The following is a 17,432-nucleotide window of genomic DNA, read 5'->3' as shown; positions in this document are numbered from 1 at the left end:
TGTGGTCGCCGAGGAGGCAACACAAGTCGATTTCGTCGCAAACGACGACGACCGAGAAACCTGAAGCACGGACAACCTTAAGGCGGCTTTGGCCGAGCTATTTCCTCGCTCCCCTTCGGTTAATCTCCAACACCTGAAGCCGTTGTACATCACGGCTCACATCGAAGGATTCCCTATTTCCAAAGTGTTTGTCAACTGTGGAGCCACAGTCAACATTATGCCAATATCTGTCATGAAGGCTTTGCGCCGTTCTGATAATGAACTCATTCCGTCAGGGATCACTATGAGCAGCTTCGTTGGTGACAAGTCTCAGACCAAAGGAGTGCTACCATTGGAAGTTAGCATTGCCGGTCGTCAACACATGACGGCATTCTTCATAATTGATTCCAAGACCGACTATAACGCATTACTCGGCCGAGACTGGATCCACCAAACCAGTTGCATTCCTTCATCACTATACCAAGTTCTCATCTTTTGGGACGGCAAATCGGTCACCGTCCATCCAGCCGATAATCAACCATTTGAGACCAACATGATTCAGGCTCGCTATTATGACGATCACGTCGGCTACATCACCCTCCAAGGCCTTAACGAGGATGGGCGGCCGACGCGAATTTCAGTGCAGAAAGTGATTGAGGTCGGCGCCGAGACTGTCCAACAGGATTCGGCGAGACTTGGCTTGGCAGATTTAGTCACCAATGCCGATGATTGAGCACACCAAGCAAGAACAGCGCCTGGCCGCGGTTTCATCAACAATGGAACGTCTGCTGGCCCATTGGTACGCCATTACCAAGCAACCACATTCCGGCATAAATTTAATTGAATTTTTGGCCGAAGCAGATGACGGCCCTGTTTTGTCTCTTGATAAAGTTCGGGCTGCACCGGCCGAACTCGAGGACCATCGGCCTCAAGTCAAGGACCCATTAGAAGAAGTTAACGTCGGCACGGCCGATGATCCTCGCATATTGTTTATAAGCGCGTTACTCCCACCAGCCACGAAGGTCGAACTCCATAAGTTACTCCGGGAATTTAAAGACTGTTTCGCATGGAGTTATCATGAAATGCCAGGCCTCGATCGAAACTTGGTCGAACATGAGTTACGCATCAAAGATGGCTGTAAACCATTTCGGCAACCTCACCGCCGATTTTCGACCGAGGTACAACTCGGCATTAAGGAGGAATTGGTTCGGCTTCTTAAGGCAGGATTTATTAGGACCGCTCGGTACGTCGAATGGTTGGCCAATATCGTCCCCGTGTTAAAGAAGAACGGTGCCCTCCGCATCTGCATCGATTTCCGTAACCTAAATCTGGCTACTCCCAAGGACGAATATACAATGCCAATCTCAGATTTGCTCATTGATGCCGCAGCTAATCATGAACTACTATCTTTTATGGACGGTCATGCGGGATACAGCCAGATTTTCATCGCCGAAGCCGACGTCCACAAAACGGCTTTCCGTTGCCCGGGGGCACTCGGCACGTACGAATGGGTAGTCATGCCATTCGGCCTCAAGAATGCCGGCGCCACATACCAACGGGCCATGAATACGATCTTCCACGACTTAATTGGGACCATCGTCGAAGTTTATATCGACGATGTGGTGGTAAAGTCGAAACGCCGCCAAACACACCTGGATGACCTGCGACAAGCGTTCCTTCGCATGCGCAAGAATAATCTCAAGATGAACCCAGCCAAGTGTGCTTTCGGTGTTTCGGCCGGCAATTTCCTAGGGTTTTTGGTGCACCATCGCGGCATCGAAGTCGACGCCAATAAGGCCCGCGCCATCATTAGCGCCCCACCGCCCACAACAAAGAAACAGTTGCAGTCGTTACTCGGGCAGATCAACTTCCTCCGCCGTTTCATCGCCAATTCGGCAGGTAAAATGAAGGCATTCTCCACCCTCCTTAAACTTAAAGATACCGATAAATTTGTTTGGCGCAAAGAACATCAGAGTGCATTCACGCAGATCAAGGTGGCCCTTTCAACCCCACCCGTGCTAGTTCCGCCTTGTCGCACCAAACCCCTTAAATTGTACATTTCGGCAGCCGCCGAATCCATTGGGTGTCTCCTCGCGCAAGACAACAATGTAGGACGTGAACAAGCTATCTTTTATCTTAGCCGAAATCTGAATTCCCCAGAGCTCAATTATTCACCCGTCGAAAAACTTTGCTTAGCTTTGTTTTTCGCCGCATCCAAGCTTCGGCATTACATGCTCCCATCAGTTACGCAGGTCATTGCTCAAACAGACGTAATTCGGTACATGCTCACTCGGCCTATCGTCAAAGGCCGAATCGGCAAATGGACGCTCGCTTTGTCCGAATTCAGTCTACAGTACGTACCCCAAAAGGCCGTCAAAGGGCAGGCTCTCGCCGACTTCTTGGCCCAACATCCCTCCCCTTACGGTTTTGACGGAGGCAATGTCGACATCGGTCTAGTCACCATACGCGATAACCATTGGACCATGCATTTCGATGGCTCCAGCACTTCGGCTTCGGCGGGTGTCGGCATTGCAATTCAGTCGCCCAACCACTGCCGATGGTATTTTTCTCTGAAGTTGGATTTCAGTTGCACGAATAATCAGGCCGAATATGAAGCCCTCATTATCGGCCTACACGTTTTACACGATCTACGGGCCTCTCGTGTTCTTGTCCTCGGTGATTCCGAACTTGTGATTAACCAATTGAACGGCATTTTTCGTTGCATGAGTTGTACTTTAGCGCCTTATCACATGGTCGCCACATACCTGGCCGAGTCATTCGAACGGATCACGTTTGAACACATTTCACGAGTCCACAATACCGATGCCGATGAACTCGCCCAGATCGCCTCTGGAGCACAACTCATGGGGGGCAAGCTCGGCCGAATCGCAGCCACAGGCCTGCAATCGTACCCGGCCTTGATCAATCGGCAAACTCTTCAGCGCATACACGTAATACGTACCAGGGTAATGTCGCTCCCATCCCTACTAGAACGAGGAGACCCCGTAGAAATATGTGCCGTCGAGGTAGAACCAGATGATTGGAGAAAAACGATGTTACGGTACCTCGATAATCCCAACGGGAAACACGACCGGAGAACGAAGGTCCTTGCCACGAATTACGTGTCGTATCAAAATGAATTATATCGCAAGGGCGAGGATGGGTTACTGCTATTGTGCCTCGGCCCAGACGAGGCTGCCCAAGCAATGGCCGAGGTACATGAAGGAATTTGCGGAGCACACCAGTCTGGACGAAAGATGCGTTGGTTGCTCCGACGATACGGTTACTTTTGGCCCAATATATTAAAGGATTGCATCGAATATGCACGGAGATGCGTACCATGCCAAATTCATGGACACGTACAGAGAGCCCCGGCCGAATTGCTACATTCGGTCACTAAACCATGGTCGTTCAGAGGTTGGGCAATGGACGTGATTGGCAAAATCACTCCATCATCGGGGGCAGCGAAACACGCGTGGATTATGGTGGCAACTGACTATTTCACTAAGTGGGTCGAGGCAAGATCATACGCCGAATTAACGGCCAAGGAGGTATGCAATTTCGTAGAGGAAAATATTGTGACCAGATTCAGCGTGCCAGAAACGATCATAACTGATAATGGCACTATCTTCACGGCTGATAGGTTTAAGGAATAAGCAGCAAGTTTGAACATCCGACTCGAGCAATCTACGCCGTACTACCCACAGGCAAACGGGCAGGCCGAGGCAAGCAATAAAGTGTTGATCGGCATCCTTGAAAAAATGGTAAAAGAGAAACCTGGGTTGTGGCACTTGAAGTTAAATGAAGCGTTATGGGCATACCGAACTTCACCCCGATCGGCCACTGGAACCACCCCTTACGCGTTAACTTATGGACACGACGCCATGTTACCGGTCGAGTTGAGTATAAGTTCGTTACGAGTAATCGAGCAGAGCGACTTGTTCAGTATTGAATATTGTCAAGCGATGCGGCAAGAATTAGAAGATTTAGAAGAAAGTTGAATCGACGCGAGTAACTTATTGGCAGCGCAAAAGAAAATTGCCGAACGAGCGTATAACCAGCGTGTGAGACAAAAAACGTTCGGCGAAGGAGAATTGGTTTGGCAAACTGTGTTGCCTGTTGGGATTAAAGACCCACGATTTGGGAAGTGGTCGCCGAATTGGGAAGGGCCATTCGTCGTTCACAAAGTCCTCGGCAAGGGGGCATATCATCTTAGAGATCGGACGGGTTCAGTTCACAAATTACCGATTAATGGAAAGTTTTTAAAGAAATACTATCCGATTACATGGGAAATGCAAGAGAGACCATTGTGTCAATAGCAAAACGACCATTGTATTAATATCAAAAAGATTATTACAAGAACAAATACAAATACAATGATAGACCGGCTAAGGGGTCGAGGGGAGAAAAGTCTCAAGGGCAGCTTTTAGCTCCAGCCACTTCGCCTCGCCCAGGATGATCTCGGCCTACCTGGTCTTCTTGTTAAGCTGAAACTGCTGGACATGCCGTGCACCGGCAGCAAAGGCCGTTAGCCGAGCCTTGCTAGCCTCGAAGTCCTTCTCAAGCTCGGCAGCGGCAACGGACCTTTGCCGTTGAAGGTCAGAAATTTGACGCTGGAGGTCAAAAATCTGGCGATCAAACTCAGTCAGCTTCGCCTTCTTAGCTTTGAGTGCCTCCATCTCAGCTCGGCCGGCCTCTTGCGCGACCTTGGCAGCCTTCAAGTCATCCTCAGCTTGAAGGGCTCGCTCGAAGATGTAGAAGTGTTGCCGAGTTCGCTCCAGGAGGTCGGTCAGAAAAGAGATACCCTCCGGGCTCAGATGACCACCGCTGGCGAGGTCGTTGAGACACTCTCCAACAGAGTCGAGGCCTTTGCACCGGAGAGCTTGGGAGGCAGTCAGAGACAAGACTTCGTGCAGCTTCACGAAGACTTCGGCGGGCGTAGTTCCCGCCGATTCGGCCGGAGCAGCAGGGGAACCGGCCTCACCGGTCGTGCTCTGAAGAAGGGCATCAAGCTCCACTTCCCACGACGGCTGCACATAAAAGGAGAACTTTGTGAAGAAAAGACAGACGTCGTGATATAGTGCATAAAGGAAAAGGGGATTGTTTTAGACCTGCTGAGAGGAGACTTCGACCATGCCCTCTGGGTCATTGCTCGAACCCAGGGAACTTAATGGCCGAGCCCAGTGCCTTAGACCGCTACGCAATTCACGCGGCCGATGGAGGTTATCTATATTTGATGGCCACGACGGCGGCCAGGAAATATAAACAACACCCCTCGGCGCATAAAATTGGCGGTGAAATGAATGATCGGGCACCTGACATTTTAATAATCTTTTAAGAACATGTGTCATTGGAAAATTAATGCAAAAAAGAGAAGACTTACATAGGCCGAGGTGAATTCCTGCGGAGGAATGGGGAGATCTTCATCCTGGGGGTGGATCGGCGACTCGGCCGTAGCCTCAGGCTCGGCCATGGGTTGCTTGCCGCGATCCGCCGGAGGAGTCGGTCGAGCGGCCGCCCCGACTGCCGGAGGAGGACGGACGGGCGAGGAGCTAACCGGTCGGCGACGGCGTTCCAGGGGAATCTCCCCGCTCTCGCTCTCGACATCCTGAACAAAAAAGAGAAAACGTTGTGTTACGACTAAAAAAAAACCTAAAGGAAAAAGGGTAAAGGCAGAATTGTACCTCTAGGATGATCGTTGGAGAAGAAGGTCCCTCGACAGGGGCAGCCGACTTTCCCGCGGCAGGCGCCACGACCGGCTCTGGAGCAGCAGTCGATTCGCCGATAGGGTCGGCCGTGGCCTCAGGAGGAGAGACGGCCGGAGGAGTCGGGGCACCCGATAAAGGAGGTGAGCCGGCAAGAGCAGCCGTCCCTGTGGTGTCACTAGGGACGACATGAATTTCCCGGTCGCCCTTCTTCGCCAATTTCTTGACGCGTTTAAAAGGGCGAGGGGCATCAACCTCCGGCTCGGCCGCTCGGTGGGGGCGTTTGGCTGGAACTGCCCGCTCGGTGGCGAGGGGCTTCTGCACCTTCTTCGCCTTCGCCACCGCGGCGACCACCTCTACCTTCCTCGGCGCACGACCCCCTGAAATGGCAAAATAATTGTTAAACAAGGGCAAGTTTTTTTTTAAATAGCAAAGTAATTAGTCAGCAATATACCTTGAGCCGACTCCTTAGGTTGGGTCGAGGGCGCTAGCCCTGGCCGGTCGCCAAAGACTCTGCTCACCACGTCTTCGACCGAGGCGCCGAAGAAGTCGCCGGTATACTCATCCCACCAATCCCCGAAGGTATCGGTGCCCAAGGATTCCGGAACGGTTGGCCGAAGACGGAATTTCTTGCACCGATCCTGGAATTCTTGCTCCGTCGACCGGCATTCCCTCTCGGAAGAACCAGAAAGACGCCCCCGGCTCAAGAGGGAACGGGAGGTGAGCAAGGGAACCGGGCAACCTTGGAGGTAGCCGAGTTGCCGGGCGACGAAGTGGGGATGGTAGACCTCCCAGCCAGCTCGACGGGCGTCGCAACCAAAGGGAAGGTCGCGAGCCAGTACGATTGACCCCTAGGACTGACGGAGGCCCGCATCCTCGGTCTCGGCCCAAGCTGCCGTCGGGAGCCTGATCGAGGCAGGGTACTCTTGGTGCCGGCACACCAAAAACTCGTCGTCTGAAAGGACGTCGAGGCCAAAAAAGTGCCTAAGGACCTCGTCGACCCGGTGAGGAGGAACCGGTCGAGAGGCCAGTTGGGGGCCGAGGGCGGCCGAGCACTGGAAGGCAGGGACTTCAGGCCGAAGAGTGGAGAAGTAGACCTGCAGCCAGAGTTGGAAGACCCAGAGGGGCCCATTCTGATGCGGGTCAATTTTGTTGCTGGTCGTCTCGGCCAAGCAACGGAAAAGGTTGGCGAGAATAGCCGGGCTGAGCGCCAGAGGGTGACCACTAGCCAGAGCCTGGGCCACTGGCATATTCTCGACCAAGCATTTGTTCGATCTGGTACAACAAATAAATTTGTTGTACCAGTAGAAGAGGAAGGCTTCATGTTCCCCCTTCCTAAGATTCTCCTCGCCCCGGCCGGCGAAATGGAGGATGAGAGTATTGTAATTGAAGAAGTTTTTGTGAAGCTTGTGAACTTCTTCCCTCGAGGGCTCTCGATCACCTCGGCGGAGCGTTTCGACGGCCCGCTCGTCGAAAAAAGCCTTCAGATCGAGAAGGGAGGGGCGTCCTGAAAGGGCGGCATCGATTGGGAGGCCGGATGGAGAAGTCCCAAGGATTGCCGAAATATCAATGACCGTTGGGCCGAGGGGGCCGAATGGAAGGATCATAGTGTTGGTGGCCGAACACCAAAGAGTCAAGGCCGCCATAAGCAGCTCCTTGTCCATGGTAATCTCCATGGTCGAGAGCAGGATGGCATCATAGATACCAAGGGCTTTCCATTCCTCGCCAAAGAAAGATCTCATTCGATCCACCCAAGCGGCCCAAGCCGTGGTGGTCGAAGGCCAAGCTCCTTGAGGCCGCGCCAAGGCCCACTTCGACCAATCGAACCCCTGCAGCAGGGGTGTTAGGCACTGCTCCTTGAGCAGGTCAGTGACAGACGACGGCACTGCGTCTCTGAAGAGGGGACCCAGAATTTGGTGGGTGGTGGCCATATCCTCTTCAAATCGCAGCGTCTTGATAGAGCTCCGATCGATGAAATCCTTGCACTTATTGATTTCATCAGAAAGCTTCGCGATGAAGGAGGCCATTAGAATAGTCTGGAAGAACTGGAAAGATTGCAGAAAGGAAAACTAGAGGGTTTGGTTTGAACAAGCAAGGATGAGTAAAAGTTGAGAGTTTTGGGATTTCTGAAAGCGTAAGATACGAATAGAGTAAAGTCTGGGTATTTATAGGCTTTTCAGATAGAAGATCAAACGCCTGAATTTCGAAAGGCATTGGAATTCGAAAAGTGTTCGTTCAAAAGTGGCGGGAAATTTAACCGGGAAAGCCTGCAATCATTTCGGATATTTTGGGAACCTGCGAAAATGGGATCGAGGAGTCGAAAATCCAGGACGCACGATGGCGTGCGGCGACAGGTTCAATGTATTAATAAGGATAAGACGGTTCAATTAGTGCACGGTTTCGAGGCCATGATTGAAGCTTTTAAGAGCGGCGGAAGATTGACACATGGCCACGCGTTGGGGGCAACGAGGAAGGTGCAATCATGTCTCATAAATGTGCAGGAATAATGGCCATTAATGAAGTAAGGTCCAACAAAGCAATAAATGTTTTCGCTTCTTCAAGGCCGAGGCTCGACCAAGAGTTAACAGTCGACGACCTCAGAAGCGAGGGGGCAATGTTTGGGCCCAAAATATTATGATTGGGCCGAGCAGCGAGATGTGCTCGGCCCAAGGTAATGACACATGCTATGGGCCGAATAATGAAACCCGGGCCAGCTGGCAGGGTCGGCCAAATCCTATCTTAAGTAGTCCAGATGAATGAGGAAAGGTCGAGGAAATCCTGATGCGACCAGGATTCTCGACCGGCAAGGGATAAAGCTTCAAAAAAGAGGAGAATTCAGAATCCCAGTAGGACTAGGACTGTTCGAGTTAAAGGTGAGATGGGACAAGGACTCCCAATCCAAATCAGAATGGGAATCAAGGAGCGAGGTGCTATAAATACAAGAAATTACGCAATAGAAAACCCTTCACAATCAGCATACAATTGCCCTGCGCAAAACCTCTCAAACACCTTGAGATTTTTCCTTTTCTTTTCCTGCCGACACACCTTCAGTTTGGATAAACAGCACTGTGGAAGCAACCGGTGAGCACCTTCAGTTTGGATAAACAGCACTGCTGCCGCAGAATCAGCCGACCGAGAAACACCTTCAGTTTGGATAAACAGCACTGCGTCGAGGTCGACCGATTATCTATCTAAGTCTCGGCCGAGAAGGGTTTTCGAACCTTTGTTGGCGGAGGTCATCTAACTAAGCCTTTTCGGCATAGTTGGGTGTTACGAGTTGCATTGCTCGGCGTATTGGACGTCGAGTGAGTTTATGATTGGATACTCGCAAGTAAGTTTCAGGGTTCGGCATTCCGACGGCCGAACTACGTTTACCATCAAGACATACATCACATTCGAGTACCTGTGCCCATATAGTTTGGTCTCGATTCGGCGTGCTTATACTCTTACGAATATAATCACAGTGACCGAATCAGGATCCGACGATCTGTGAACTCCGTAGAATTAGTAGCCTTGTCTTCAGGCTATAGAACCCAGAGACCGAAAGCGTTCCTTCCTCAGTCGCAATCGCAAGATACAGAAGTCGATAGCGCACCCAACGCGACATCACATTTTACTCCTCGGCCGAGCTCGACCGACGAGTTGGCACGCCCCGCATTCAACCGAAGGACGTAGTTAGCTCATTAATTACTCGGCCTGCGCGCCACGTAGGTTTTGTAATTTTTGTAGTCAACAGGAGTACAAAGATAACTCTATGTATTCTCTTCTCTCCTCTTCCTCTCTTTCTCTTTTCTGCTATCTATTCAAATCATACGGAGTGCTCTATTTATAGAGCAACTCCAAGCACACATCTTTGACAATATAACTTTCTTTATCTCCCAAGTCAAGATTAACTGCACGGGCATTGAAAACCCACCCAAAGTCTGCAGTTTCTATGTGGGCATTCAATACCCACTAGACTTTTCAACAAACATTTTTTTTTTTTAAATTTTAATCACCGCCTATGATTGATTATCAAGGCCAATTTAGTATTGTTGATGGACTAATTTAATAGTAAGTTAGTATATGAAATATTATACAGTTCTAACTAACTTGGTTACGTTCAAGTCTACACGAGTGGACACACACACACACACACACACACACACACATATATATATATATATATATATATATATATATTATTAAACCAAAAACTAGACTAACTGAAAGAATCAAAGAGTCTGTTGGAAGCAAGAGCTTCAAGTATCTCGTTGTTATATAAAAGGAGTACCTCTGAGCTAATTTAAAACCACCCACACAAATCTAGAGAGAGAGAGAGAGAGAGAGAGTATGGGATCAAAGTCAAACAAAATGAACAAGGCTATTTATCTTCATGCCCTATTAGGGCTGTTTGCAGGTGTTATTCTCAGCTCCTGCTTTCATGGGATTCCAATGAATTTGGAGGAACAACTTAACAGCGACAGTCTTGCACAGGGTTTTGGTGAGTTCAAAATATCTTTCGCAATCGTAAGCTATCTCATACATTGCGCAATTTGATTTCTAGCTGAAACACGTGTTTGATACCAACTAATTCTTAGTCCAGTAATACATCTGTTCTCATCGTTGAAAGAGTTTGGAAATAGTAATACTATATCCTCCCCCCGTTGCGCTTTAGCATAAACGTTTATTGTTGGTTTCACTATTTAGCGTTCTGATATTTTTCTGCAATCTGCCGTGCAGTTCAAATACAAGCCACCGCAGCAAGAAGAATGCAAGATGGCTTGATCGCCCTGCCAGTTAAATTCCTCCATTTCTTCCTTTCAAGGTCTCTACAGTTCCGTCATTTGTCCGCGCTGCAGCCACCGCCCTTTTCTACTTCAATGCTATTCTGGGTAGCATTTACTCGATCGGTTTCTTCCATGTCCGACGACCTCCCTTTGTAATAGTATAATAGTTCCAGAAAATTTGGTCGCTACCCTGTAATTACCTAACAATTTCAATCAAAACTAGGCAAAACCAATGCACCATGACTGAAAAGTAAACGCATTCCATATAACGCATATTCATGAAACACACAAAAACACATTTTCTCCAGAACATAAGACAATTGAAAACCTGCAGTCTATGCTCCTACCGACGAAACTATCAGTACATGGTACTCTTCACTGTAAAAATAGACGGAATTAAAGGTCAGTGCAACTTATCGCCATCCAGCCACTCGAGTGTAGGAACACACTTGACCACAAATGACTTGAAGTTTTCACCAGAAATTGCGTTTCCCACAGTGACTAACTGCGTCAAGCTCATGCTTTTAAATATCAGAAAAGCTTCCCAATAACTTTTCACATCGGCTCCCCCAGTTACAATTTCTTCATTGTTCCAACCAGCTTCTTCTGTATGAGAAAGAGGAGTAGAACATTGATACCTTGTCGTGTCGATAGTGTGTGAACCTATCTCATTGTACGAGATATCCAAAACCTGCAGTGACTTCAACGGTTTCAAAGGCCCCAGAGCAGTGAAACTGCCGAGCTTGTTGTTACTCAGATTTAAGCAAGATAGAAGCTGCATGGCCTCCAACCCTGTCCAAAGGTCCAAGTATAAGACATTTTTTCCTCTTAAACGAAAAACAATCAACCGCAAAGCTTATTGAGTACTAGGATGCATAATGTACAGTCAAAGCCTTGTTAAATTAGAGATAACCGTGCAACTTAGGGCTTTAGTGCCTTCAGATCAGGTGAAAACCAAAGACAACCCCTCTATATATGTTTAGGACTGTTCAAATTCCTCACATTGTCCCACAGGTGCAACCACCCATTTTTCTCTGTTTAAGAATTTTCTACAGTCCAGCAGCTAGCAAGAAAAAGAATGCTTGAAAAATCAAAATTCTAATCATGGTGATTTTCTCCAACACGCTTCCTAGATACTTCTGGTAAGACAACCCCTTAAATATTGAATTTGTTCCCAACTATATCAGCCTCACATGAACTGAATGCCCAAAGAAAACTACTAAAGAACACTATATCTATAAATCACCACTTTTCCATAAATCTGAGGAAAACACTTGGATAAAAATGTGCAGACCACATAGGCATATAAGATGCACAACATGAGCAAAAGAAGTATACCTTCAAGTGAATGAAGTTCATTATGGCTGAGGTCCAGCATTCGGACCCACAGTAATTTCTCAACAGACCCCATCCGCGATAATGATAAGTTGCTTAGTCGTAGGCATATATCATTACCCATGCTCAAAGAAACCAAGTTTTTCGGGCTAAAGCAATATCTCAGCAGAGAATCCCTATTGGAAGTTACCTGCAATAATTATAAACGTGTAACAAACGGCGGAACTTCAAAAAATGGGAAACCTAAAGTAAATGGAAGTTTTAATAAGTTCTTGTTTAATGACATCCAAATAAATCTTAATTGTCACAGAACACAAAAATAGTTGTCAATCAAAATTCAAATGGGGCTTCTATAAACAAATACCAACATTATATTGGACCAGTCTCAGCAAAAGACCACTTATAACAGTCATAAACATGGTCTAATCTAACAAAAATAGATATTTTTCACTTCATAAATTAAATAATCAAGCATAAGTATAGCATCCATTCTATCAGCCAGGATCCCATGGTACCCAATTTGGTCGTACTCAGTCAAAAGACAGGACGTAAGCAGCATCACCATATGTATACACTTTACCACTGAAGAAATTAGATTATTTAATTACAATCTATGAGTCGGTGGAACCACAAATAGGTCAGGACCTTCACCCACTGATACAGTCACAGAAGAAGAATATAAATCCAGATGCACATGCAACAGCAACACCCTGAAAGAATAGAGGATCACAACCTACTACAAGAGGTGGAGAAGAGATAATTACCTTCCGCAGGAAAACTAAGCTGTGCTCGTCTTTGTAATACTGAGAATGTGATCGGTCCAACTTTATTAAGTCAGTATATAGTTGAAGAACTTCGTCAGAGTGGACCATTTTGTTTGTACACGGAGACAGGATAACATCATGAGCTGTTAATAGCCTTGCTAGTGTAAGCTTTCCAATTTTACTGCAAAAAATATATCAAAAGTTGTTATTAACACTCTTGAAATTTCAAACATTAAAGCTTCTCATAAAATGTTGGAGGTCTACCAATTTATCTCTGACACCAATTCTCGGAAGAGTGCTATTTCATTAGCAATACTCTCTGCACGCCAATTTGAAGCCGTTGGCTCATGGACATCATTAATACTTAGTTGACCAATAGGAACTACCTCATGTGGCTCCTGAGATTGTGTTTGGTACGCATGAAATTCATCTGTCCACAAAACTATGTCCTTGCCCTGCTTTTCTGCTGGTTCGGTTTCAATAGGGCATACACACACTTTGAATGCAAACTGGGTAGGATGGCTATAATGAAAGCCACTTGCAGAAATGAGACCCTGAGTCTGCCCAACACTAACTTTCAGCTGATAAGCTTCTGAAGACTGGGGCTTTGCATCCGGAAATTTAATATGTGTAACCCAAACTTGGGAGAGCTGGGAGTTATTTTGAAAGACTGGTTTCCAAACAAGATCTTTTGTGGAAAATGAAGATTCAATGGTTATACTGGATGAGTTTACACCTTCAACAGCTTGATTGAAATAAATAATCAGTGGTAATGTTCCTGAATCAGAATGGAAACTACCAAATGGAGACGAAGAATAGTCACTTGCATGCCTATTTCTCGACAAAATTACATTAGAACCATGGGACGGCCAGGAAGAAACAAGAAGAGGAGCATCTGTTTTCATCGTTTGATCAAGAAGCCAGATATAATAAAACCAGCCACTTTGATCATCCGGATCCGTAAAAATAGCATCGTGTACATGCTCATACTCATCGTTCAGAACCTTCTCTTTTGGGAAAAACCCTTGAGCCTTTTTCTTCATCAAATTAGACAGGAGCACACTGCAATTTCCGCAATTTCCCCAATGTATTTGAATAGTTAATACACATGTTTCATGAGATAAAACTTACAATAAAAAATTTAGCTTTTCTCACTGTTGCAATTTTTTTGTAAGACAACCAACAAGTAGATATAGTGCAACTAAAGGAATCCTTAGGAAGATAAAATTATTTGATGCAATTACATAATTATCTTTCAATTTGACTTAGCCTGAAGATTACTAGTAAAAGTCGTGTGATCAGCACACTAGGAACAAAGTAAATTACAATAATATAACAGGCAGCATACTCAGTTCAACATTTGAAAAGACTGCCTTCATTTGGCTTGTAAATAAGCAGAGGAAAGAAAGTTGTTTTCATTTACATATGTAACATATGCAGAGAGCAATTAGTGACAAAGGTATGAAAACTTTTTTTTCCCTATACATTCTCTCCACATTCTTGGAAATAACAAAGGAGAGAGGAACAAAACATTTTTCTAAACATTGTCGAGAAACATAACTAAATGACTATAATTCTCTTCAACTAAGGGGAAGAATAGGAATTGAAGTCATTTTTATTCTTTAGTTCCCTGCAGACTGCAGTTACTAACACACAGGTAAGGGAATCCTTTCACTTCTTAAATTTCATGTGTTTACTAACACATGTGGAATCGGAAAAGTGTGAGCTTTCCCTTGAAATCCACAATCAAATACCTAAAAAATTAGATCAACTACAGGGGACTAGTTGATCCGATTCGGTTTCCTTATTTCCCCTATTTTTAACTTCTCCCAACCTTCCTGCTCCTATTTCTGTTAACTAAAATGCCCTTAGTGAATCTGAAAAGAAGTTCGCTGTAATGAAGAGATACTTCCCAAAATTTGATTATTTGTTTCAATCTTCAGTCCACGGTTTTTAAAAACTGAAACATGGATAACCAATAAAATAGCCTCCGTCCGCATTTCCTTTTCCTTTTCCTTTTCCTGCTATATTTTGTCTTGCAATAATTGGTAACCAATTACAGCGTTTATTCTTTCTAGTTTCTGCAACGGGGCTTAACACTTGCTCATCTAACATCTGTATGACTGTTTGTGGCAATGCAACATGCATTGAGATGTTTAAAATATACTAAACAATTAAAACAAGTAGCATTCACAATATTCAAAAATGCATATGCAATATAAAGCACATGTTTTGCAATGTTTTCAATCCATACAAAAGTTTTAGTTAACAAAAGAGTATCAGAAAGCTCAAAACTAAAAGTAAACCCCATTATAACGTACCTACGATTATGCCAGGCTGAGTAATTGCTGAAATTGTTTTCTATCATTTCCCTAGTATACTCCAACTCTTCCTCGTCTGATCGGTTCAACAATGCAGCAACAAACCTGTAAAGGCATCAAAATAAACAAAATAAAGGAAACCAATATCATCCAACGCAAATATGAAATCGCAGACTCTTCATTTCTCGAGCGGGAGAGTTGTAACTAACTCGTACCTGCGGTAGTTCCAAGCATGAAAATTCCGGGGATCCAGCTGCTGAAACTGTTTGAGAAGCTTCATTTCGCGGTCTAAAACCGAATGCCCCTTGCTTAGCACCCATTTTCGATGATGCCAAGCTCCGTAGGACTTAAAATTTTGTCTCAGAGCACTTTCTACCTAAAACACACACACACAAAACCCCAATCAATTCAACATTTCAAGGAATTCGAACTTCATCTCAACAAAATAAAGCACGACTTCGACATTTTTCGAAAATCGAATAAGTAAATGCGTGCGTACGAGTTTGAGTTCTCGGTCGATGATGGACTTGAGCGAGTCGGGATCGGACTCGGAGCACCGATCGAGGTTTTGCTGGACGACGAGTTTTCGGTAGTTCCAAGCGGTGTAGAACTCGGGGTTTTGCTCGAGGAGTTTGCCGCTCAACTGTAGGGCTTCGTCGGTATAAAACTTGTTGTGGTGGTTGGAGAAGAAGTGCGATTGGAGAGCCCGGAGCGCTTCGGCTCTGGCGGCGGAAGCGGCTTCGTCTTCCGGCTTCGCGGGTTTGCGAGGTTGTCCGTGCATTTTGCTTCGACTCGAAGGATCGGTTAGCTTTTGGGATTTAAATTTGCGGGGCTGTGAGATCAGATCCTCTGGGAATTGGGACTTTTCGTATGGTACCGTTTACTTAGACGTCGACTAAAATGTTATGTTGCAAAACTGTTGTGATGAATTTGATTTGGTTGCCACGGATTATTATCGTTTCGTGGTTTTTTTTTTTTTTTTTTTTTAAGTGAACGATTTTAAATTTGATTCTCGTTATTTACAAATTTAAATTACATTATTTATTAGCTCACTGTGAAATTTAATCCATTCTTTCAATCTTTTACGGTATATAATATCGTTTGTTAAAAAAAAATAATTGATTTGGTTTCAATTTGAAAATGGTTTGGTTTGATTTGATTTATTCTTCAAACGACACATCAAATTAAATTATCATGATTCGAATTGGTTTGTTTAGATCTCTAATTAGTATAACAATAAAACTGTTGTGACCAAAACAAAACTTTAGCGAGAGAGTAGAGAAAAATTGACAAAGATAGAAGACAAAACTTTTTAATATTACATAATTACTGTTTTGTCCTCTTTATGTAAATTTTGTGTATCAAAAGTGAGGGTAAAATTGGAAAAATATGATTGTCATTATCTAAAAAAATAAGGTAAAATAGGAAAAATAGGGATATGATTGTCATTTTGTCAAAAAGTATAAAATTACTATTTTGCTTTTCTTTTGTCAATAGTGTGTATCAAAAAAAAAATTAATTATAAAAAATTTCATTCCAAAATTAGTCCAATTATAAATAATAATAACCTCCACATTATACTAAGTTATAATTTTTTAAAGATGAACTGCCAATTTAGTTTCTGAATTATTATCTTATTGAAAATTAGATGTTTAACTTATTTTTTCAGAAAAATCAATCCTTGAATATAAAAATTTTCTGATTACATCCCTAATATTATAATCAAAGCTTTTGTATTCAACTTTCCGTCAATTTAAATCACGTTACTTGCATGTGATACACATTGACGAGTAAATTGGTAGTTTTTCAAATAGAAATAGTGTATGTAGTTAACTTTGAAGGGTAAATTGGTAGTTTTACATAAGAAATAGTGTAAGTTAATTTTGGAGGGTAAATTAAACGTTAGATTCGCAATTTATACGAAATGTTAGGAGCTTATATGAGAGAAAATGACGGTATTAAACTTTAAAGTGTGTAAAGTGACTTAAGTTGACAAAAAATTTGGATAAAATAGCTTTCAATATAATAGTAGGGATGCAATTAGAAATTTTTAATGAATTTAGGGATTTATTTTGCCGAAAAAATAATTTAAGGATCTAATTTTTATTGAGTTGATAGTTCATGAACTAAATCAACACTTCACCCATTTTTTAAATCTCATCCTGGAAACTTGCCCCTACATAACAATAATTGTCAATAAGCCTCCAACATGTCGATTACGGACATTTGAGGGACCAACAAACAACAACTAGGTGTTATTTCACCAATTAAGGTTAATTGTATGAATTCTAAAACCCCACTACACTTGGTCTTACACCAAGCTCCGCTAACCCCAGGTACTCAATATCTTTTCTTACAATCTCTTTTCCGAGCCTTCCTAGGCCTTTCTTTACCCCTTTTGCCCTGAGTCTCCACCTTATAGTTGCATCTTCTAACCGAAGCATTCATAAATATTCAGTTCATGTGCTCAAACAACCCTAACCAATTTTCTCTCATATTTGAGAGGCGGCTTTTTACAATTATCAGATTGTGTCATGCCCGTGACCCCAATAGAAAGAA

General features: G+C 44.5%; 1 protein-coding gene across 1 annotated transcript; it reads right to left on the bottom strand.

Moving 5' to 3' along the window:
• Positions 1–10,697: 10,697 nt before the first annotated feature.
• Positions 10,698–15,771, bottom strand: LOC125476728 (geranylgeranyl transferase type-2 subunit alpha 1-like). Its single transcript, XM_048583157.1, has 7 exons — positions 15,373–15,771; positions 15,089–15,249; positions 14,874–14,978; positions 12,817–13,614; positions 12,553–12,733; positions 11,792–11,978; positions 10,698–11,245 (listed from the first exon to the last, which is right to left on the bottom strand). The coding sequence occupies exons 1-7, from the start codon at positions 15,652–15,654 to the stop codon at positions 10,857–10,859; spliced, it is 2,103 nt and encodes a 700-aa protein (XP_048439114.1). The 5' UTR covers positions 15,655–15,771; the 3' UTR covers positions 10,698–10,856.
• Between the last annotated feature and the right edge of the window lie 1,661 nt (positions 15,772–17,432).

This window comes from the organism of the source record quoted next, unplaced genomic scaffold (assembly GCF_019419815.1).
Source record: "Pyrus x bretschneideri cultivar Hongxiangsu unplaced genomic scaffold, Pyrus_bretschneideri_v1 Contig2, whole genome shotgun sequence".
Classification (NCBI taxonomy): domain Eukaryota; kingdom Viridiplantae; phylum Streptophyta; class Magnoliopsida; order Rosales; family Rosaceae; genus Pyrus; species Pyrus x bretschneideri.
This window is presented reverse-complemented; position numbering and strand designations above follow the sequence as displayed.